The sequence below is a fragment of the Excalfactoria chinensis genome, chromosome 8, assembly GCF_039878825.1.
Source record: "Excalfactoria chinensis isolate bCotChi1 chromosome 8, bCotChi1.hap2, whole genome shotgun sequence".
NCBI classification, from domain to species: domain Eukaryota; kingdom Metazoa; phylum Chordata; class Aves; order Galliformes; family Phasianidae; genus Excalfactoria; species Excalfactoria chinensis.
In genome coordinates this window covers 26,583,288-26,604,998 of record NC_092832.1, presented here as the reverse complement: position 1 = coordinate 26,604,998, position 21,711 = coordinate 26,583,288, and the positions used below count along the sequence as shown (strand labels likewise).

Below are 21,711 nucleotides of genomic sequence, written 5' to 3'. Positions count from 1 at the left end.
ATCCAGCCTAATGAAATAGGTTTCTCATCCATTAACACAGAGCAGAGCAATGATGCAGTATCTTAAAAGCAGCGTTAACAACTGAGATCAGAGTTAAAGAGATTGTTTTAGAGCTTTACATAATCTTACATAGTTCAACAGAAACAGCCTGCATCACCAGGACAGGTTTGGTAAACTCCTGGGTGCTGATGAGCTTAGATTCACTTCATGGAATTAAGTCTGGTTAAGATTTTAGAAAGTAACCCAAAGATGTAACTAGTTAAGAAGTTTACAAGCTTAAGGGACTGAACTAACTGTAAAATCAGTGCAAGATTCTTCTGCATTTCATTTTAGGGGATTTCCCATCTAAGTTGATAGAGAACAGCTGGCTGAGCAGCTACAAAAACAAGTGTGGGAGAGGTAGGAAACTTGTGAAGCTATATCCCGTATCATAGTACTAGCAAATCCAAAAGTAGGTTAAACAAAGCTCGTCAGGAAGCAAGTCCCCTGGTTCAAAATCTAGTGCTGTAAGTTACTCTGTAAGTAGTGAATGAATTGGGTGAGGCAGCACAGAATAGCAGTACCAAGTATTTGCAAAACAGCACAAAGCCAGCAGCTAACTAATGCAAAGCACAAGGAAGCTCATCTTCTTGAAGGCTGATGCCAAAATTACTGCCAACAGAAAACATCAGCTTCTCAGATGCTATGGCTTACTTTTCCTGATGGTGGGTGCTTTATCAAATTGGATTCAATTAACTAAGCAGGCTCATTTTCCCAAGCAGTGGTAGGATCAAGATCACACACTTAATATGGTCACCCACTGACCTAGGAAGAAAAGAGCTCTGATGCCCTCTGCATCCCTGCTTCCACCAGTGCTGATGAATGTGTCTAAATCTGGAGAGGAGGTTAAGTGTGAGCTCACAGAATCACCACGTACAGGAAACAAATAACAGTTTTCAAGCTAAATGATAAGATACTGACATGTCTGAACACGGCCTCTACAATACATCCTAATGGAAGCCATAAAACTAACTGACCCTGTTGCAATTGGATCATGGCTTCTGAGATTTGTTCACAGAATGGCTCAGGATGAAAGGGAGTGTCTGGAGGTCATTTGGCTCAATGCCTCGCTTGACCAAGGCTGTACAGAGCTGGTTGCCCAGGGTCACACCAGTCAGTTTCTAAGTACCTCCAGTTAGGGAACACCAACAGCAAGAGACATCCAAACAGCTCATTAGCAGCACCCCATGACAGCCACAGCACCATTCTGAAAGTCTCGGAGGCGCTGCTTCTGTGTCCTTCCTCTTACAGGAGAGTTTTCTTTCTCATCAGCTCTTGAAATTGAAGAAAGACAAACTCTTGAGCATTGGATATCTTTACTCAGTTTTATTAGACAATTCAAGAAGAAAAGCAGGATATGTTTTAATACTCCATCTCGAGAACCTGGCCAACACAGGAAAACATGAAGAGTGTTTACAAAAGTTACAAAAACTGCACTGCAGAGTGAATTACAGAAAATGTGATTAATTGGCAAGGCAGGTTTATAGAAATGCAATAACAGTCTTTCAGGTGGTTATGAAAATGATATTTCCACATTCTATGCATTCCCAACATCAGCACAGTGTTGAAATTAAGGCACTTTGGATATTTAGTATTCCACCAAGGAAACAATTCCAGAGAAACCACAGTAAATCACTACTGACAGACAGTGACAGCACGCCCGATACTGGCCATCAGGGCACCAGGGTGGTGTGAATGAATGAAGCTCTCCACAAAAACAAGCAAACAAAAACCCAAGTGCACTGAGAAGGTTTTCTGACCCTATTAAACACTGAACTCCTCCAAGCAAATTTGCTTCTAAAGAGGTCACAGAAGAATTTCATTACTTAAACACCACTGAATATCATTTTCAATGCTAAACAGTTTAAAACAAATGTCCACAGTGAAAACTGCACAAAGTTCACATTAAGTATTAGTGCACGCAGCTGCTTCAGAAGTCTTCTCTTTCTTCCTTCAGCATCTCCCTGCTACAGCAACAGCCAAAGGAAACACAGGCAATGGAAGGATTTTGCAAGGAGCAACGCCTCCTCAACACCACACCAAAATTCCTAGCCTTCCTTTTCACTTTGGATTGTCACATGTTTACTGCCTGCATCCCAACTGGATCCCAATCTTATCTGTCACACACGTGCTATTCACTAATAGATGGGAAACAGATTCTACAATGGCTGTTCTTCATATCAAAAACTGACGTGAGCTTTTTTTTCCTTACTCCACCTGTCTCAACAGCAAAACTTCAGTGGTAACTGAATAGCTTCACAGACTTCTGCTGCAGCCTTCAATACGCAAATTCTGAGGAGTGAAAATGTTCAGGAACCTAAAGCTGCCAGCACAAAGTACTTTAAACTGGAGTGAAATGGAATGTTTAGCAAAGACTTCAGACACGTGCAGGATCAGGCACTTCAGTTGTACATCACCGGTGTTTTACTTCACCAAATTGAATTAAAAACTTCGTAGCAAAGGGGAACAAAGTGAATCCTTAAAAAAAAACTAAAACAGGACCTCTGTGGAAACTGCTTATTCTGAATAACTCAGCTAATAATTAGAACAATAGCACTTTACAAATCAGTCATAAATGGCATATTTCACATGAAGGCAGACAACCTGCTCACAACCAGCACCTTAACAAGCATGTTCCTGCTACGTCTGCAACGAAGCACCAGCATCCAGAAGAAAAGATGTGCTGTAACATAAATCATCTTTGGCAGCAATGACATTGCAAATATACTTCAGTATCAGCTGCAATTACTCAGCATTACTCAACGATGAAGCATTCACCTTATACACATCTGAAGTTTAAAACATGTAATTAACAGTTTTCCATCTCATCAAATACTAGAATAATTTGCCAAGATACTCTACATCTGAACGATACTACGTTATTTGGACCACAGAACGACTTTTGTACCCTTTCAGCAGGGCCCTGAGCATGAAAAAAAGGCAGAGTACGAGTGCTCACATAACATTCATTAATGTTTTAACCCTTGCTCTGCACAGCAACCCACAGGACACCATTCTGCAGTACATTAGTAATGAGAGATTGGACAACAGTGGAGTACTCTCATACAACTTAGTGGGCAAGAGGTACTGTCTCAGTGAAGCCACCCCATCTTGCTGAGTCAGTTCTGTCACCTCCTTGCAGAAGGTCCCTCACAGCCATGCTGGGTCACAGCAGTCATCCATGAGCTAATGCAGATGATAAAACACGCATTTGCCCCCTGCTAACCTGAAGAACTCAATAATAAAACATGCCCTACACAGGAAATCGGTTTCTTACTTCATAAAATGGGAATCTCTCTGTCAATTTCCTTAAGTAAGAATGAAACTAACACGTCTCTCCCTTTGCCCCTCTGCAGATTCCTGAAGTATCCTCTAGAGTTTGGGTTGTGCCACAATGCGCTGTTATAAAATTATGTGCCTCTGTAAATCAAAGGCTTCAGCAAGTCAAAACAGTAATAAAGTTAACTTCTATAAATGAGATTATGAGAATGTTCACTAGGATAATGCCATCATAAAAATATAGTGTTTTAATATAACAATCTTACAGCCAAGAAATAGCAGTTTGAATAAGGATGTTACCAAAGCAGTGAGAACGGAGGAGAGAAGTCCTGCCCAGCAGAACACTCACTTCCTTGCAATTCAGGCACTTCACACATAGGAATACAGAGCTGTATGCTGTATTGTGACTGTAAGTGTCCCAAGAGTAGTTTCTTCCTCTGCAAGCCTCCGTGAGAGAAGTAATGTCAACTCTGAGCATTAAAATCTTAGATTATTTCCACAATACATTCAGTCATTAAGCTGAAGAGTGGCAAAACCAGCATATCTTAGAGAGAAGAAAGAACGTGGATTCTAAAATAACACCATCAATTTTTAACCAGGGTTTTCTTCCTCTTTCATTAGGTAGTAAGAGTCAGCATACGCTATGTTTGGTTTTGTTATCAGAGAAAACAATTACAATTACTCAAGTGGAAAGCAAGTACTTATTGATCCTTAAACAGCAGAAAGGCAATCAAGGTAAGTAACAGCAAGCAGGATAATCTTTATATTGATCTATTTTACTTATATGGTTTCTGGTGAACAACATCTCAAGGATCAGTGAAACTCTGACTTGAGCAGAAGTTAATGCACATGTATTGAAAAACGAGTAAAAAACAGTTTATGTTTTTGCAAACTTACTTGTGAACAGATTAGCAATGGCAATCCCAACTTTTACTGACGTTAAGAGAGCTGTCACAGAGCTCTTTCCCCTTTGGCTGACACATTTTAAGAGAGCACGTTAGGATGTGATAATGTAAAACTGCGTGCATGAGCACACACATCAGTACTAATGTATACACACACACAGCATACATGTGATGACATACACTGAAAACATTACCAGCATCAGAGCGAGGTCCTACCACTGCTCCCAGCTAAAGTCATCTCCTCTACCAAACACAATGAAAAAGCCTAAAATAGTAAGGAAAATGACTGCATTGCCAGCCAGCACCAGACCACAGGCTCCCCATTTGATCTGAAATGCAAGGAAAGGAAACAGTCAAAGCAGTTCTTTAACCAGAAAGGTGCTAAAAAACAAGAAGAAAAACGACAAACAATAAGTTCTGCAATTTACAGTACTAATTACTCAATTAGCAACTACTCATGTAATACAAGACTTCAACAGCTGGGCTAATCCTTCTATATTTTAGAGCAAAATTATTACCTTGTCATACAATTCGCTACAAACAGACCTAAATCACAGAAGCCCACTGAAATTTGTGCTTTATTTTAAATACTACTATAAAAATAAAAGATTGTCTTTCAAATAAATGCCAGTAACAAGCATAGAAAACAGTACCTGGACTTAAAGGTAAACAGCCTTCCACAGCTATCTATCTGCCCACCTAAGATCATCCTAACAAGCATTTACTCTTAAGACACAGCTATGAATTAGAGTTCCCTCAAGTGGTCACTTCTGGTTCTGCCTATTATCAGGTCCACAATAAACTCGATGTCTGGTTAATTGTGCGTCACAAATTAAATTAAAACTAAGCATACGAAGCTTAAGCAAAACAATAGACCAAAAAGGGGGAAAACAAACTAAAACAACAACAATAAAAGGACCAAAACATCTCATGGAGCAGTTTGGGAGTAAGGACAAAGGAGCTCTTTGCCTTGGAAACAAATGTGACAAAGTCTCACCACTGAAGAGCAGCTCAGAAAGCAAAGAGAAAAGAAGCTAGCAGAAATTTCCTCAGATTCGAGGGGCCGAAGCACGAGCTTGGGAAATGCTTTGAAAGCCAAGAGAACAGTTCTGGAAGTTTGGCCTTTTTGCTGTTAATTGATAATACACTCCAGTCACCAAGTTTCAAGCATCCTAAATGGAGAAAGCAGACATTCTGAGATAAAAATAAAGATGGTGCAAGAAGCGCTGCACGAGCTGATGACAGAGAAGGGTGTGAGATGGAGGAGGAGATAAATACCTTGCACTGGACCACACCAAAACTAGAAGCAAACTTTTTAGTCATGCAAGTCGTTTGCTTAGGTCAAAAAGCAGCATAAGCAAGTTTCCAGCAGTGATTATTTTCATCAGAAACTACAAGTATCACAAGGAAGGTAAAGGGAGGATTTACAAACAAAAGCAGCTCACCTGGCTCAGAAAGAAACAACGGCACACTTAGAAGACTACACTCCATAAGTGCCTCCTTATGAGAAGATCAAGCAGGCAGAACTTACCGCTTCGACCCGCGCGAGGATTATGGGGAAGCCAAAAGCAGAAACAACAATTCCAGTTGTGAAGAAACACGCCAGTTCCCTGCAGGCACTGCTGGTTGCATCGCTGTCATCGCTTACTCTTGTGGCAATGAAGTGGGGAATGGGGCAGATGAAGTAAAATATTAAGACAAACATAGGCCAGTAAACTCTGATGGGGAAAAAGAAACGTTATCAGTTTAGTTGAATTTTCTCAGTAGTCCTACTCTGTGCGTTAACTAGTGGATTAAGTGATTTAACCCTGAGCTTTCATCAGAAGGGTATTCCCATGGCCTCACAGAGCAGGGCCCATTCTCTGACACAGCCAGATGATGTCTTTCACGTTTGCATCACCTCAGAAAACCTACAATCGTTAGGAAGAGGAGACATAAAGGGCACGGTTGGAACCAAAAGCTTTTTGCAAATGAGAGGAATGCCAGCCTATAAACAAGGCAGCCCTGACGCACCCTGGCACATGCATCTCAGCCAGCACTCCCTGCAGCTCCACCTGCACTGAGCCACAGTTTGAGTTGGAAGGGTCCCTGAAAGGCTACCTGCTCCAGTGCCCTCGGGATGAATAGGGTCACCTATAGCTTGGAGCTGGATGCTTGAGCCTGACTGCTCAGAGCTTTTGAGAAGCAACAAACATCACAGTGCTGTGTAAGGGACAAGTACAAAGCAAGAAGCATTGTATGAGGTTAAGAACTGCTAAGCAAGCAGCATTTCTCATCTTGAGGAAGTGTAGCACTGATCTCATCCATTTTTATGGTTGCTAATTGAAAATAGTTTATTCAACCACAACAAAGCGTCGGGACAACAGCAGGAAAACGGGCACCAAGGGGAGCCCAGCGCCGGGGTGATGAGCCCGGCAGCTCTCTCAGCAGCAGGAGGGAGGCTGGGGACACGCAGCCCGCTCACCCGTAGTGCTCCAGGGCGCAGCCCAGCATGAGGAACGTCAGCCCGATGGCTCCGCTGAACGACAGCCCCACGAGAGCTGCAAAGCACAAGGCAGGCGGTCAGGCGCTTACCGGCCCACACTCCCGCCCAGCCCCGCTGAGGGAAAGGGAAGCGCGACCAGGCCGCTCTGCCTGCGGGCAGGCAGGGAGCAGCTCGGAACTGCCAGCGGCGGCTCGGTGCGACCCCCAGCAGCCCCGAGCCTCTGAGCGGGGCGCCGGCCGCGCTCGGTACCTTTGATACCCGCCATGTTTCCGGCGGGCCAGGCGGCAGCAGCTCCGCTCCTCAGCGCCCCGAACGACGCCAGCTGAGGTGGCAGCGCGAGACTTCCGGCTCTTAACCCCACCCCCTATCCAAGCACGTGATCGGCTGCCTTAAAGGGGCTGCACCGCCACCGAAGTAACTTCCCAGCCCTCACCCGGGAAGGGGCGGCGCGCTCTTTAAGGCGGGAGGCGGGAAGCAGCGAGCTCCCGTCGCCATGGTTACGGAGCGGTGTGCGCTGCCCCCGCCGGGCCGCAGGCGGCTGTGTAAGGTTGGTGTGCAGGCACGCGTCCGGGTGCGCCTCTAAGACGGACGGGGCAACGCAGTTCCAAAAGCCACCCCCAGTCAGTCTCCATCACTTCGGAGGCCGCTCCTGACAAACCGTGTTTTTTATCCCCAAAGACGGGCCCAGCTGGCTGCATCGCTCTTGTGGAGCAGTCGCTCCCCCTTGGTTTCTGCTAGGCCGCAGCACGGCGCACACACCTGTAGGGCCGTGCAAAGGCTTTGGGGCTCCATCACATGAAGGTGAGGCTCTGACCCAACGGCTGCAGCTTTGAAGCACGATTTTTGCAAAGCCTTTGGGACCCACATCCCCACTGGGGCTTCCTTGGTGCAGCTCCTTGCCTCAGCTACCACCTCTTTCGCTCTGAAAGAGCACCTAGAACATGGTAGTACCAGCTTACATCCACTGCCAACGCATGCTGCTTTGGGGCCTACAATAAATCACTTGATCAAAACAACAACAACAACAAACTGAAATGCAGAAAGACTAAATGTGCTCCTCTTGGGTTAAGGGTATTTATCTTAAGCAACAAAGACTGCGTCTTTTCCCATTGGAGCTTTTCTCGAAGCTAAACCCCAAACTGTTCTTCCCACCTCCTGCAGGAAGAGGAGCTGGTCTCTCCATTTAGCTCGTTTGCCGCTGAGGGAAATCAAGGCACTAGAAACAAGGACATTTGTCTCAAGTGGTTCCTGGTGAGCTGTGTGGGTTAAACCCACTCCCACCCAGCCCTGAGCCACAGCAACAGAGAGGTGTGAGTCACACAACAGGCAACGCAGAGAAAAAGGAGTCTCCACCCAATGCTAAGGGAAGCGTTGTTTGTTATCCAGCATTTACAGAGAAACCACCCTGACCTGTGCTGAAAGCAAGAAGGCAGAGTTCCCCCACGAGCACAAAACATATGTGAGTGTTCATTTCAGCTTTTTAATGTATGTACAAATGTTTTAGACCAGTCACAATTTCATCGAGTATATACTGTATTTACAAAAATTACAATAATTTAGTCAAACAGTAAACCTGAACATTGATAACCTCTGTCACTACCAGATATGACAAGATTTTTTTTATTTATTTTTTTTTTTTTAGTTAACTATTTTGATATACATACTTCCTAATACTTTCATGCACCCATAAAAACATTAGGGATGAAGTAATCAAAGTTTAAGTGGGGTAGGGTTTCTTTGGGTAGATAAAGTTTAATGATAGATTTGCGTTTTGTGAGTGTATGAGTATCCAGAGTTGTTTGCCATGACAAACCTGATACAAAGCTAACATAGTTTCCATTATTAAAAAAAAAAGTACATTATAGTAATGAGATCCTTTTTATTATATAGGCATAGGTCACAATATCTACAAATGTGAATGAGAAACAATAAACCAACAAATCACAGGAACATGATTCACATTCCAGTTATCTCTTTAAATAAGACAAGCACATACTGGATCAAAACATTAATAAATAACATCCAGTTTGTTACTATTATCTTAAGGTCTTTTATATAAAAGGAGACCTATGTGTTGGTTTCACATTTTCAATTCATGGTAGTAAATAATGGACCAGTACAACAAAAGGATGACTTTTATACAGAAAGCAATGTACTTTGACACTCTGTCTTTGCAGTAAGTTTTGCCACTTGGAAATTTAAGTGCAACGACAAGTGGATTGTCTTTAAAAACCACCAGCTTTAATGTCTCGCGTCAGATGGCAACCTGTTCCTCAAGCAGCAAATACAAATGATTTCCTGCTTGTCTTCTCAATACATCTGCCTTCCAAAGCTCAAATACAGATACAATTGTTGGTAAACAAACTTCAGTGATTCTACAAAAGGAGAAAGTCAGATTTGGGGTGAAGAGCGTATCTTGTTTTGAACTAGGAAAGATGCTTCAGCATCAGAGATATTTCATTACGATATTATTGCTTTGGTCCACAATAAACTTCTAAGACAATTAATTTGCACAATTTACCTCAAAAATCAGACCTGGCCCACAGCAGTCTGCACGACAGCTTGTACACTGTGGTCTGAAAAGTGAAGTTGCAATGGGGTTGCATTTTGCCAGGAGCCTTTGCCAAGTGCTCTGGAGCTGATAAAGGCATACAGGTGATGCAGATGGGCTGGATAAAGTTTTCTGAATCCTCAGGACGAGAGCTGTTACCTATAGGTTAGGAAGTTCCTAAAAACTCGCAGTAGGGTTTGAGCTTATTGGTATTCTCTGCTGTTTGATGGCTTCAAACTACTGATGAGAACTTCATGGGAAATGTAGCACATGCTCATCCTTCCCTTGTACTGACATAGAACCATTCTTCCCCCCAGCTCACTATTCCTCCAGAACTGCTGTTTAACAAGCCATCAAGGTGCTGTTTAACATTAATCACTCGCTGTTTGCTTTAAAGACACTTACTCAATGATGCTGAGGAATTTTTTCCACACATTTCACTGCTCGACTGTGAGGTGAAGTACAGTATTAATGCATAAAGCAGCAGTAAGCTGCCACACTGATCTACCCAGGCTTCAGCTTTGTCTCTACTCAGGCATACTATGCTATATGAGCAACTAAGCAGCAAGTGGTGACTGTTAGAAGTGTGCCTAAACCACATCTGAGCACTTAAAATTTGATGAAGTTTGATCCAAACCTAGGAAGAAAATACATCGAAGTCTGGGCTTCACCACCAGTTACAGAACTCAAGTGAAGTGTTGCCATATCACATTTCACACACAAAAAAAGAAGTAGGAAATTCACTGGCTACACTGTGTCAGGGACAGAACAATCCCACCTGTTCCCAGCACATGTTCTCTCTCACCCCACTGGAATCCAAAGGGGAAAAAAAAAAAGGTACAAGGAACGGTAGCCCCATGGCCCTCAGATGACAAGCCAGATGGCTAGAGTTCCTTCTGAGCTCAGGATTCTTGAAACAAGCGTAAGGAAACCTTTCTCTTGTTCTTCATGATAAGTATTAGGCTCTTCATTTTCTGAAACTTCTGAATTTCCAGCCAGAGTTTGGTTGATCTGTGACATTTGTGACAAGAGACTATACAAGCACTAGCACAGGTCTGTAGTGGAGACTGAGAAAGTACCTAATACAAGGGTTTCTGTCCTTGGTTTTCAAATTCTGACCAGGCATCATTTAGCTCCATAAATATCATCTTTGCATATTGTTCGTATGGCTGCCCAGTAGCCTGGAACAAAAACAGAAACACGGGTATGACATCTATCAAGGGAGGGTACCATACAGACCTCTGTATAGCTAGATTCTCAAGCACATATCGTTCACTTTCCACAAATGGCTTTCAGTTATTCTTTGATGAGAAAAAAACACTGTTGAGGGTTGGTGACCTTCTTACAGGTTAACAGTTTCCTTTCAATGTGGCAGAGCAAAGAGATGCAGCCCCATGAGGACCAAAACTTTAACCAAGGCTGGAAAGTTTCTACATGCTTGTTGGTACCAATACAACCACATTCAACACTTCATAATTAACCTTATTTTTGGGAACAGTGACAATTTGATCAATGTGAACTAGAAAAACCGTACCTTGTCAGGATGAACGACGAGTACTGCCCGTCGGTAGATCTTCTTCACTTGCTCTGGAGTTACAAGATCTGCCATGCTAACAGGTTTCCACTTGGTCTCCCCTGCCCATAGGACAGTATGCATTGTGGACAGCAGGGCTCTTATATTTCTCTCCTTTCCTTCAATCCACTCCAGGATCTGAGGAGAAAAATGTAAATCACCATTTATGCCTTACATTAGATATTCCAGGAGGAAAAGGTTTCAGTATTTGAAAATCAATGACTCCAAGGAACATCTCATATTTCTTTCCAAGCTTCAGAAGGGCTTTGGGAGATATTCATAGAAGATATTTGTCAGTCTGTACTTTGTCTTTAATTTTTATATCACCACTTGAAAGCTAAGACAGCCAGAGCCAAAAATACTGACTTGGGCCACTCCTAAGGACACTTTGAACAACCATTACATGGAATAGTCAAAAGATAAATGAAATGATTATCTGTGTGGCTCTTCAGCAAGCTTAATTGCATACCTAAAAATAAGCCTGACTGGAACTCTGCTGTGGAGGCATATCTTTAGAAGCCTTAGCTCTAGACATGCACAAAAGACTCATACAGAAGCTTAGCTTCAACATAAATCCTTCTAACCTTTGAATCAGAAGCCTCAAATCTCTCCATGAGCCTTTTTTTCTATTAGTAATGTAGCAGCCTAACAAAGCAGTGGGTACCCTACTTCCCTGGATGATGTCCCCCTTTGTGGTGGCCATCTTTATAATTTCCTCACATGGAGTGGGACAGAATGCATTTCCTTCCCTCTGTGACAGAGCTGTAGTTCAGCAGTTTATTCAGGAGAGATGAGAGAATTCCAAAGTAGATAAGATTAATGAGGCAGAGTTTTAGTTCAATTAGCTGTGCCTGCTCACCAGAGCTGGAGTGACCTGGAATCCCAGGTCAGTAACACTGAGCAAGCCTCTGTTGCTTTCTGGTTTAGGACAGAAATGTATCCTTGGAGTTTTAGTTGCATTCCAAAGGATGTTCACATCTTCAGGAAAGGTGTGAAAATGCATTATGTGAACAAAGAGCAGGAAGCTCTCACTTTCTGCCTCAAGACAATCTCATTCTGGGGGCTAAGTCGCTCATTTGGTCAAAGCCCGGGTTTGGTTGATGGACAGGCAGAGATGTTTGCTGCTTTCTTATCCGGCTTCTTTGTATGAAGCTACTTTGGAACTTGGGGTGTTAAGTTGTTGTTTTTTACTATATTGTTAGAAAACAAACTCTGTTCTTTTCCCAAGTGGTATCTCTCATTTTGATGACCTAGTGGATTTTTTTTCCAGGTGTTCTCCAACACCTGCAGCCCCTGACTTGGTTTTTCTGGTGACACTTACTCATTCCTATCTGGGATGCAAATGGGGAGATCACAGCAGTGCATGATGCCATCAAGTTTAGACACCTACTTTCTAGAAAACAAGCATGAGAGATACCATGTGGTGCTGGGGATCCAGCAGTGCTGTGGAGGATATGTACTAGAACAGGAGCACAGCTTTCTGGCACTAGATGGATGGCCCTTCCATTTGCTCAGATGCCTCTCACATACAGGAAGGCCAGTGACTTACTGCCCACTTCAGCCTTTTGGGGAGTGTTCAAGAGCATCCAGCTTAATGAGAATGACAGACACACTGAATGACAGTAAGAGCATAAACAAGAGTGTTGCTCACTTTCAGTTTTTCGGGGTCCATCTCCTTAGCCATTTCTTCTTTTCTCATCTCAGCTATTGTTTTGGGTCCCTTCTTGTCCTTGTGAGCATTAAAACCTTGACCAGATAATAGATCTTCGAAATCTGCAGACACTTTTGGTTTTGAATCTTAAAAAGCAAGAATAGGTTGTTTTCACAATACAAACTTATTTAACACTGCTTCCCTACCCAAGCAACCCCCCACGTCACTTATAACAATCTCCCACTGATTATGAGTATGCAGAAGAGGTATAAGTTAATGCTACTTTTGAATTGTTATGATCAAATCCCATTTGTAATCCAGGATTTCCTGCATATTAGCATGCTTCAGAGTCTAGAACAGGAAACTAGTGTTGAACTTTGAACACCATCAGCATGACTTGCTCACCAGACTCCAACCTGCTCTGGTGCATGAAAGCAATATCACAAAGAACCAACCTTTTAGACACTGAACTCTGAAATGCTTACCAGCATTAGCTGGTCCTTTTCCACGTTCATTTTGCGCTCCTGGCATTGCTGAGAAACTCACGTTGTAGTTGGGCTTGTTCTGGGGCGAGGCATGGGGCATGCCTGGCTGGGTCTTGGGCTGTGCCTGCTGCCAGCCATAGCCAGCTCCCTGCTGCCAGCTGCTGCCCATGGGCTGTGGAGAGGGCTTCTGTGGTGAGGGGGGGAATCCTCCACCCATACCCGTTGGCGTGGTTGGTTTACTGGCAAATGAAGGGCCACCTGCACAGTGAGGGGAAAGGAGTGATGGTGTGCATTAACAAACAGAGCAAAGACCCAACTTCTGGCCAGGGACTCTCAACAAAAGCTCCCAAGCAGCTGACTTCTACTTTCAGCTTTGCCACAAACTGACTTTTGTAATATTGCATAAAGCCCTTCCACTTTCCTGTCTCTGCTCTGCAAGCTGTGTAAAAGCAAGCACCTGCCTTGGGAGTAGCAGTTTGATGGGATAAAGCAGGAAAAGCAATGTGCAGCTAGCTGGGAACCACAGCTACATTCTGTAACCTGCTCTAGGGAACCTGCTTTAGGTGGGGTTGGGTTGGGAAGTATTCAGAGGACCATTCTAACTTCCACCACTCTGTTAATCTGAGCTTCTGTGTTACAGTGGTACCCTCAAGTTGGCGCATGTTGAAATGGTTCCTCATTACGCTGTGCTGACCTGCTATTATCCCACAGAGTCGTGTGTTTCAGCACCTTATTACTTGAGAGTTTGTGGTGGGTGGAATTCAGCATTAATGTTTTATGACTTGAGATTAATATCCACACTCAACTTCAGGCTCCGAAACATATCATGAAAAGTGGGTCAAGTGCTATTGATTTAGTTACGAACAACAACAACGTGGTTAAATATCTTGTGGATGCCAAATCATTTGTTTTTGAACTCCATAGCTGTGCTGCAGAATCTGTGCTTTAAAAGCACATCGATGTTTCTGACATGAATCTTGGCATTCCTTTTATTTTGCTCCTGCAGAGCAGCCAGTGATCCAGCAGAGGGAACTGGGAAACCTAATTCCAGAACCATGCTGGTACTGACGCAAAGGGGAAAACAAACACCAAATAAAACCACAATGGCTTGCAAAGAGCTGAGGGCAGTGACAAAGGGAAGAAAAATCTATTTACCAGTCAGAGGAGCTGATGTGCTGGCTTTTAAGGAAAACTTAAGCCATTTGTCAGGACTGCTTTGGGACTGAGGGTTTGCTGATAGTTCTGAGACAGAACAAGGAGAAAATGCATGTCTGAGAGCCACGCAAAGAGTCCTTCATAGCCAGGTGCAAATGAAAATGGGTTCAGATCCCACCTTCCAACAGTACTGCAAGTTGGAGGCAGATTATTGAGGAACCACAGGCTTCCTCACAAAGGAGGAAAGTGGGCCAAATCCAGAAGGACAAAGCAATTCCTCAAGGACCCCCACAGCTATCAGGAGCCAGAGCCTGTTCCCAGGCACAGCTCCAAGGTCTGCAGCAACCCTTCTGCAGTTGGACTTAAGCACAGCAGCATCCTTAGCCAGAAACAATTGATGAGGATGAGATGGAGGTTTCACTTAACAATCCACACAGCCTACAAGGTCCAAACTGTTGCTGGCATGCACGGTTGTTATTTTGTTAGTTTTTGGGTTTTTTGATGGAAGATGGGCAAAAGCACAGGTCTGTGAAAATGTACAGAGAATGAAGCAGGAGGGAATGCTTGAAAGTGGCAGTGGCATGCAGCTGGGCTGAGAGAGCCCACAGAGCTCTGTCATATATCGGGCTGTTCATCCAATCTCTCTAAGCCAGGGGAAGCTGGTAACTTTTTTTTTTTGCAGTGGATGCAAACCTGCTAAACTTGCTCCAAGAGTGCCCAGGTCAGCAAATGGATCCAGTGTTTGGGGTTTAGGCTGGTGAGTGGGAGTGCTATGGTGGGATCCTGTAGGGCTGGTGGCAGCCGACTTACTTCCCATACCTAGGCCACCTTAAAGATAAGAAGGAAAAAAAAAAAAAAAAAAAAGAAAAAGAAAAAGAAAAAATAGCTACATTTTTATTCTTGTTTTAGTTGAGCACAGCTCTTACCCAAGATTTAGTTACACAATGTTACAAGACTGATGTTAAAATTAAGCGTATTATTGTCAGGCTCCTAAGCAGTCTCAATTCAGCGTTGGCCCAGACTACTTGCACTCCCACTCACAATTAGGCTCAGCAATAAGAACATTCCCCAGACTGTCTGCAGCGACGGAGTAGTTATGATAAATGGATATATTTTAAGAACTGGAAGCCTTCAGGAAGCAAGTTTTGGTAAGACACACATACCCTCCCAAGAGTAGAAGAAATCATACTATAATTTAGCAGCATCCTAGGAACATACAGCATTTCTCATGTCCTTCTCTTGGCTCCTCAATGGAGTGAAGCACAAGCACATACACCCACCCCTAGCACCTGTACCACCTCGGGCCCTGATCTTTTGAGGAAGGAAACAGATCTCAGGGCTCACTAAGGCTTTTTCATTAACTGTTGTGAGATTTTACAGTACATACCTGGTTTGTTGTGCCAGTCCCAGCCACCTGAAACATCTGGCTGTATGGAAACTGTTGGTGTGCTGGAAGCTAAGCAGAATGGCTATGTATAAATATTTCAGAGTAATACAGCAAAAACAACGTAACCATAGAAATCATTCAAGTTGATAGAGCCCTCCAAGCTCCCCAGTCTCAACCCCAGCCCGCCTCCTCCATGTTCACTGCCCACGTCCCTCAGTGCTGCATCCCCACAGCTCTGGAACACCCCCAGGGACGGTGACCGTCCCACCCACTGGGCAGCCTGTGCTGGTGCCTCACTGATCTCTAGAGAAAACATTTTTCCTAATAGCCAACCCAAACCTCTATGGTAATCCAGCATCTAGAAAGGGTAGGGGGCAAGGAGCAGGACAGATAGCATAGGGCTGTGTCCATCTATCATTTTCTAATTAGAAGTGAACTTCTGCCCCACAAAGGGCATTATGATTTTTTTCCATTTATTTCTGATCTCATACTGTACAGCTGTAAGTAGGGAAGGACATCGATTTACAGTCTTTGTTTTATGGCAGCTTTGGTCTGAGGCTTTATATACATATTTATAAAACCTTATCGCCAGAATAATGCGGGGTTTTGTGTTTCTGAATAGATCTCAACCCAAGGAAATGTTCTATATGCAAAGGGCAAGGATGGAAAACACAGATACAGCAAAACAGCCTCCACATAGACAGAGACAATAAAGAAGTCTTTGCTTTAGCCTGTATCAGACAAAGTCTGTACATCTATCCAGTTCACCCTGCCAGCTTTTCATTAAACACAGCATCAGCAGTGTCACTTAATACCTCATCATGCTGGGGTATCATTTAAATTCCTTTCATTAGTGCAGCCAGCTCCAAGTGTGACCCAAAGGTCTTATTCACAGGGGTAATACCCAGTGTCTGAGGCTAGCAAAGCAAGGTTGTAAACAGTGCCAGCAGCAGACTACTTCCCTCCTTTGTCACACTGACTTTCCAGGGAGACCGTGCCACCAAGTGATGTGTGTTAGATGGTGTGAAACAAAGGAATTAGTATCTGAATGTGTTTTATAGAAGGTTATGATATTGCATTTTGGCACAGGGAGAGAAAGGGACAACTAAGGGACATTTTTCTAAAACAAAGGGAGAGACTAAAAGAGTCAGATTTAACTGAATGTGGCCAGGATTAGTATCAGACTGAAAGAAATCAGATACTTCTAACCAAAACCACCAAAGGATGGGCATTTTTTTAGCAGGCATAATATGCTATGCTCTATTTAGCTCAATTAATGGCAGTTTGTTCAAAGTAGACCTCATAACCACAGGAATATGCAGGCAGACATTCTTCATGGTCTCTTTCCTCATGTATACAAATAGCTTATTAATTAAGTATATGAGCTGAGCAAAACAAGTCTCATCCTACCACACTTCAACTGATGAACATACTTTAAGTCTAGAGACAAAAAGCCCTTTCCTGTTTAGTGGAGTTTGTGTGGTTTAGAGCCATTTCATGATAAGCACCAGTTTGTACTTAATGGCTCCATCAGGTTGAAAAGCAACATTTTGTGTTTGCTCAAATTCACTGGAAGAGCTTCACTTTCTTACCCACATGGAAGGGATCGCTGTGCACAGTTGGTGAAGGACTTCTTGTTGCCTGAAGGAAAGGATCACCGGGGACATTCGACGAACCAAGAAAGGAACCCAGGAGGTCTGGACCAGCTTGCTTAGGGCTACTTCCAAATGGATCAAAGGCAGATGCTGGAAGAGATTTTTGAGAACTCTAAATCACCAACTTGTACAATGACTGTGCCACAAGGCCATCCTGGGGTAGGTGCCACCAGTCTCAGCCACAGCACTGCTCAAGCCAGTGCCCTCCTTAACAAAATGAAAAACAAACCCAACATTTTTGTACAAGGCAAACACTTTAAATCATTAGTTGCTAAGAAAAAAAGTGAGCATACTGTGCTCTTTGAATCATGTACGTGTTGACTGCGTGTCAGCTCTTAAACTGTAACATAAAGGACTAGGCCAAACCAAACACAAGCAGACCACACAGACAAGTAGATCGAGCTCGGTGTTCTTATTTTGCCTTTGGCAAAACCAATCACCTATTCCAGAGACCCTCACCTGTTCAATTACACATGCTATCTACTTGCCCTTCTCCATTCACTTAATCCTCCAAAAGATCCCTCTCCCTAATAATCTATTCAACCATCCCTTCTACCAACCTGATTTCGATCTTCGGAGCAATAAAAAAATAGCAATAATTTAAAAAATCTTCTTATATTGCTTATCATGTCTGCTGAATGATCAGAAACAGCAAAGTGTCACCATATTTCACAGCCCAAGACCACCATCTTAGCTCCAAACCCCTACTGTTAAAAAAAGAAATTCAACCTAAACCTCTGCAGGTTTAACCGAGACCCAAGTGGCCAGGTTTACTTAAGTTTTAATTAGCATATATTCTCCTTACATACATTATCGGATGCATTGGAAGAAGGGTGACTTCCAGTGCCTGTAATGTAAGAAGCCAGCCAAGCACCTGGGTGAGCAACACCAGAGGCTTAAAGAAACAAACTGGCTAATCTGCTTGTGTTGGTGACTCCAGCCTCAGAGCAGAGGAACTGGATGGGCTCTCAGGGTCCCACAGTCCCTCACTGTCTCCATGAAAAGTATACCCAGAGAGGAAAGCAACGACCCTGCAGAGCCAGCCTTACCTTCTCCCACCCTCGGGGATGGGGATGGGGACGCCGAGGCCGCAGAATGCCGAGGAGTGGACTGTACCGATCCAGGCCCTGCCATGTGAAAGACCTCATCGGCAGCAGGCTGTGTGCTCTGCCCCTGGGAGCCCGGCCCACCAACCCCAAACAGATCGCTCAGCAAGTCCGAGTTAGAGGGGGCAGCCGCCGGCTGCGAGGGAAAGGTTTTGCTCATAGGGCTGCCATCCAGCCCCAGCAGGTCCACGTCCTCAGGTGGAGGTGGTGCCGGCGGCTCTTGCTGCTTTTTGCCATGTTTTGGCGTCCCGTGGGGTTTGTCACCGCTGGCATTGCTGTGTTGACTGGAAAGGGACAAGAGTTCATCATCTGACTGTTCGCTTTCCTCATGCACCAACGCTGCTCGGTCCTCGGAGGTGGGGTGAGAGCTACTTTTGTCAGATTTCTGATCTAAAATAAAATTAGGTAGCCATTAGTTTCATTGCAAGGCTCCCATAGAAATCAGCTTACATGCAGAACAAAAAGCTATCAAGAACAAAACTTTTCAGAATGCTACTGTGGTGAAGACTCTAAGTCTTTTCTGGGCTGCATGCTAAGCAATCAGTGTTATTGATCAGGAACGCAGGGGGAGGCTAATTGGCTCTCCTCAAGCCCAAAGAGCAGTGAGTGCCACCCGCACAGAGCAGTTGTGCACAGGTTTCTGGGTCAGCACAGAGCACTCAGCCTATCTCCAGCCATGCCTCAGAGCCGGGGCTCATTACAAATAGTAGTGACACAAATCACCTTCTTGGCATTGTGTACCAGGACCGCCTGTGCCCAGTTCCTGCCTGCACATCCCCAGTGTGATGTCCCCATGCTATGGACAGCCACCCAGCTCACTCTCAGTGCTATGTTCTCCCAAGTACAACGTTAGCAAAAAGCAGCTTCATGCTGTTTCAATGCCAAGGATGCCTAGAGTGAAGGTTTACACTGGAGCTATGTCAATAATCGGTCACGTACAGCGTGAGAAGGCAATTTCTGAAGAGAATATTGTTGGAAATTAATTTCCACTCAATTGCAACATAAGGGCGTGACGAGCAACGCAGTGATCTAATTCACAAGGCATGCTACAATCAGATTCCTCAGCAGGCCTCCATGCTCCAGGGAGTGGGGAGAGAGAAACAAGTTGTTTATCTCATTCTAAGCAATCTGACTCAAAGACTACGCTGCGTACCTTGCCAACTGAGAGATGAGAAGAATGCACTCTGTCCAACATTCCTGATGTTATCCTGGGGTGAATCAGTGGGACCTTTACCTGCAGCACAGAGTGCCAACGTAAACAAACAAATAGATAAAATAAAGGAAAACAAGAGCCCCACACCCATGGAAGTGAGCAAATCAAGTGAGTAAACTTGTGCAGCTCCCACCTGCCAAAGCGAGAGTGTCCTGATGCTCCTGATGAGAGGAGAATAGAATGGTTGGATTGATGTCTTTCGTTGTGAAGTTCTCCCATGGAGGAGTTAACTCTGTTTGTCTATCAGTAGATTGTATTTCTATCTCCAGTATAACATGGAAGAGCTGGGGATATTTGTCTGGAGAGTCACAGGCATCCAGTTCAGGTCTAAATGGGGAGAAGCTGGTCACTTCAAAAGGAACAGATGTTTCTACAAATCTATGTCATCTTTCAATATATATGCACACACACACACTTTCATCTGTGAATATTATCCTTTAGCCTTTTTAAGGCTTTTATGCTCCAGGTTTGATTAATGTTCAGCTTAAAATACTCACTTGGTGAATTTTAATGTGGTTGTTCCCAGGGCTATAAATCCAGTATGAAATTGAATTTGGAATATTTGTGTGTTGGTCATCTGAAAAACAGAGCACCATAATGAACAAGTGCTTTAGCTCATGAAATTCAAGTATTTGTTTATATTGCTCATGCAGATGGTTAAGTCTACCCTACTACCGGTTACTACATAGATTAATGATAACTGCTGTATAAGCTAATTTGTTCTGTTTGTTCTATAGAAAGTAGAACTTTCCCTTCTCAAGCCCCAGTATTTCCATCTGCCTTTAATTTTGCTGCTGCCCTGATAGAAGAGTGTCTTCATAGTGTTTGGGAACATGCTCTCATTGCCAGGACCTACTTGGCCTATTCTTGCACTTAAGTGAAACTGATATCTATTTCCACTGAATACAGTGGAGCAACAGGTTTGTAGCCCAGGAACATAGAAGACCATTTCAATTGCAGTAGGAAGTTCATTAAAGCACTGCCTGTACAGCAAACAGTGCCAGTAATGACCTAAGAAGAGAAAAACTCATCAGTCGCAATGCAATTTTTACCTGTTATCCATAACATTCAAAAAGGTAAAGGCTGTTCTACAGCAAGCAACTCTGACACCATCCAGGAGGGATGGCCCAGTCAGTCATACTCACTGAAACTTAAGGAAAAAATATTCTCCCATTTTCTTAGAGGGCACAGACAGGTTTTGGTGGTGTTTTGTCCTGTATCAGTTACTGATGGGTTGGTTTCTATCTTCTGCATCATCTGGAAGGATCCTACACCCTGTCAGTATACACCATAGAGAGAAACAGGAGGCATCAAGGACTCCCCCAAATGCCCTTTGTTTTCAATTGGCACCACTCAAATTTATGCTATGTCTATACTCAGGTAAGGAAGCCTTCTATGTCTTGAGTGCCATCTGCATTCTCAGACCCAGTATTCGGGCCCCTCTTAGTTAGCTACATTGCCTCTATCATCCAAGAGAAGTTGAACAAACTCCTACTTTTGCTTGAAGTCGTCCGCCAATGGTTGATCTCATATGGTAGACAGAAACAACAACATCTCCATGGACAGTGGCTCCCAGTGGAATTAGGACTTTCCCTTCTTGCACACGGTATTCTCTTCAAGGGGACAAGAAGGAGATCCACAGTTAAGCTCCCTTCTACAATGCCATTACCACCCAACCCCAACATCAACATCAAAATTACCATCTTGTTCAGGTTGAGCCAATGGAATCACAGTGTGAGGTTGAGTTGAAACAGAAACACTTCACAGGGGAAACTAGCATAGCACTGAACCACCTCAGCGAAGGTACCTAACTGAGATACCTTCAAACTGACCCTAGTTTAATTCAATACTAGGCACCAACCTTCAATTAGTATCCACACTCCATGATTTAACAGGCAGTCTGGCAACGACCACAACACAGATACCAGACGCCTTACAGCAAAGCATCCTAAGGATGGTAGGAGAGCACAGCAACTCACTTCATTCTCTCATACTCTTGGGATGTGGTCAGGATTCTGGTTTCTCCACTTAGGATGTCGCAGAAGGGCCGGCACCCATTTCTTTGCTTGTTGAAACAGGGGACTGGACTGAGAGTGACTGACTTGATAGTAAGCGGCTTGCAATGAGGAATGATGGGCTTGTCTGCTATTAGATCGCAAATGTATCCTATGTATCTGCAGACAGAGAAAGCCATCACTGAAACCTTCATCCCAGGTGACCAGTTTTC

At 43.9% G+C, this 21,711-nt stretch overlaps 2 protein-coding genes across 4 annotated transcripts in view; both read right to left on the bottom strand.

Moving 5' to 3' along the window:
- Nucleotides 1–1,347: 1,347 nt before the first annotated feature.
- On the bottom strand, nucleotides 1,348–7,110 carry LEPROT (leptin receptor overlapping transcript). Its single transcript, XM_072343625.1, has 4 exons — nucleotides 6,958–7,110; nucleotides 6,688–6,763; nucleotides 5,755–5,941; nucleotides 1,348–4,552 (listed from the first exon to the last, which is right to left on the bottom strand). The coding sequence occupies exons 1-4, from the start codon at nucleotides 6,971–6,973 to the stop codon at nucleotides 4,436–4,438; spliced, it is 396 nt and encodes a 131-aa protein (XP_072199726.1). The 5' UTR covers nucleotides 6,974–7,110; the 3' UTR covers nucleotides 1,348–4,435.
- A 1,059-nt stretch (nucleotides 7,111–8,169) lies between these two features.
- DNAJC6 (DnaJ heat shock protein family (Hsp40) member C6) overlaps nucleotides 8,170–21,711 on the bottom strand; it is a 38,192-nt gene continuing 24,650 nt past the window's right edge. For all 3 annotated transcript variants that reach the window (XM_072342938.1, XM_072342937.1, XM_072342936.1), the window contains 13 exons: nucleotides 21,464–21,658; nucleotides 20,980–21,097; nucleotides 19,982–20,061; nucleotides 19,618–19,811; nucleotides 19,425–19,505; nucleotides 18,215–18,661; nucleotides 17,103–17,255; nucleotides 15,511–15,579; nucleotides 14,817–14,951; nucleotides 12,969–13,226; nucleotides 12,484–12,629; nucleotides 10,794–10,970; nucleotides 8,170–10,440 (listed from right to left, as the gene is read on the bottom strand). In XM_072342938.1, the coding sequence (XP_072199039.1) occupies nucleotides 10,339–10,440; nucleotides 10,794–10,970; nucleotides 12,484–12,629; nucleotides 12,969–13,226; nucleotides 14,817–14,951; nucleotides 15,511–15,579; nucleotides 17,103–17,255; nucleotides 18,215–18,661; nucleotides 19,425–19,505; nucleotides 19,618–19,811; nucleotides 19,982–20,061; nucleotides 20,980–21,097; nucleotides 21,464–21,658 (2,155 nt within the window). In that variant the 3' untranslated portion in view covers nucleotides 8,170–10,338. The remainder of the gene's footprint in view (nucleotides 10,441–10,793; nucleotides 10,971–12,483; nucleotides 12,630–12,968; nucleotides 13,227–14,816; nucleotides 14,952–15,510; nucleotides 15,580–17,102; nucleotides 17,256–18,214; nucleotides 18,662–19,424; nucleotides 19,506–19,617; nucleotides 19,812–19,981; nucleotides 20,062–20,979; nucleotides 21,098–21,463; nucleotides 21,659–21,711) is intronic.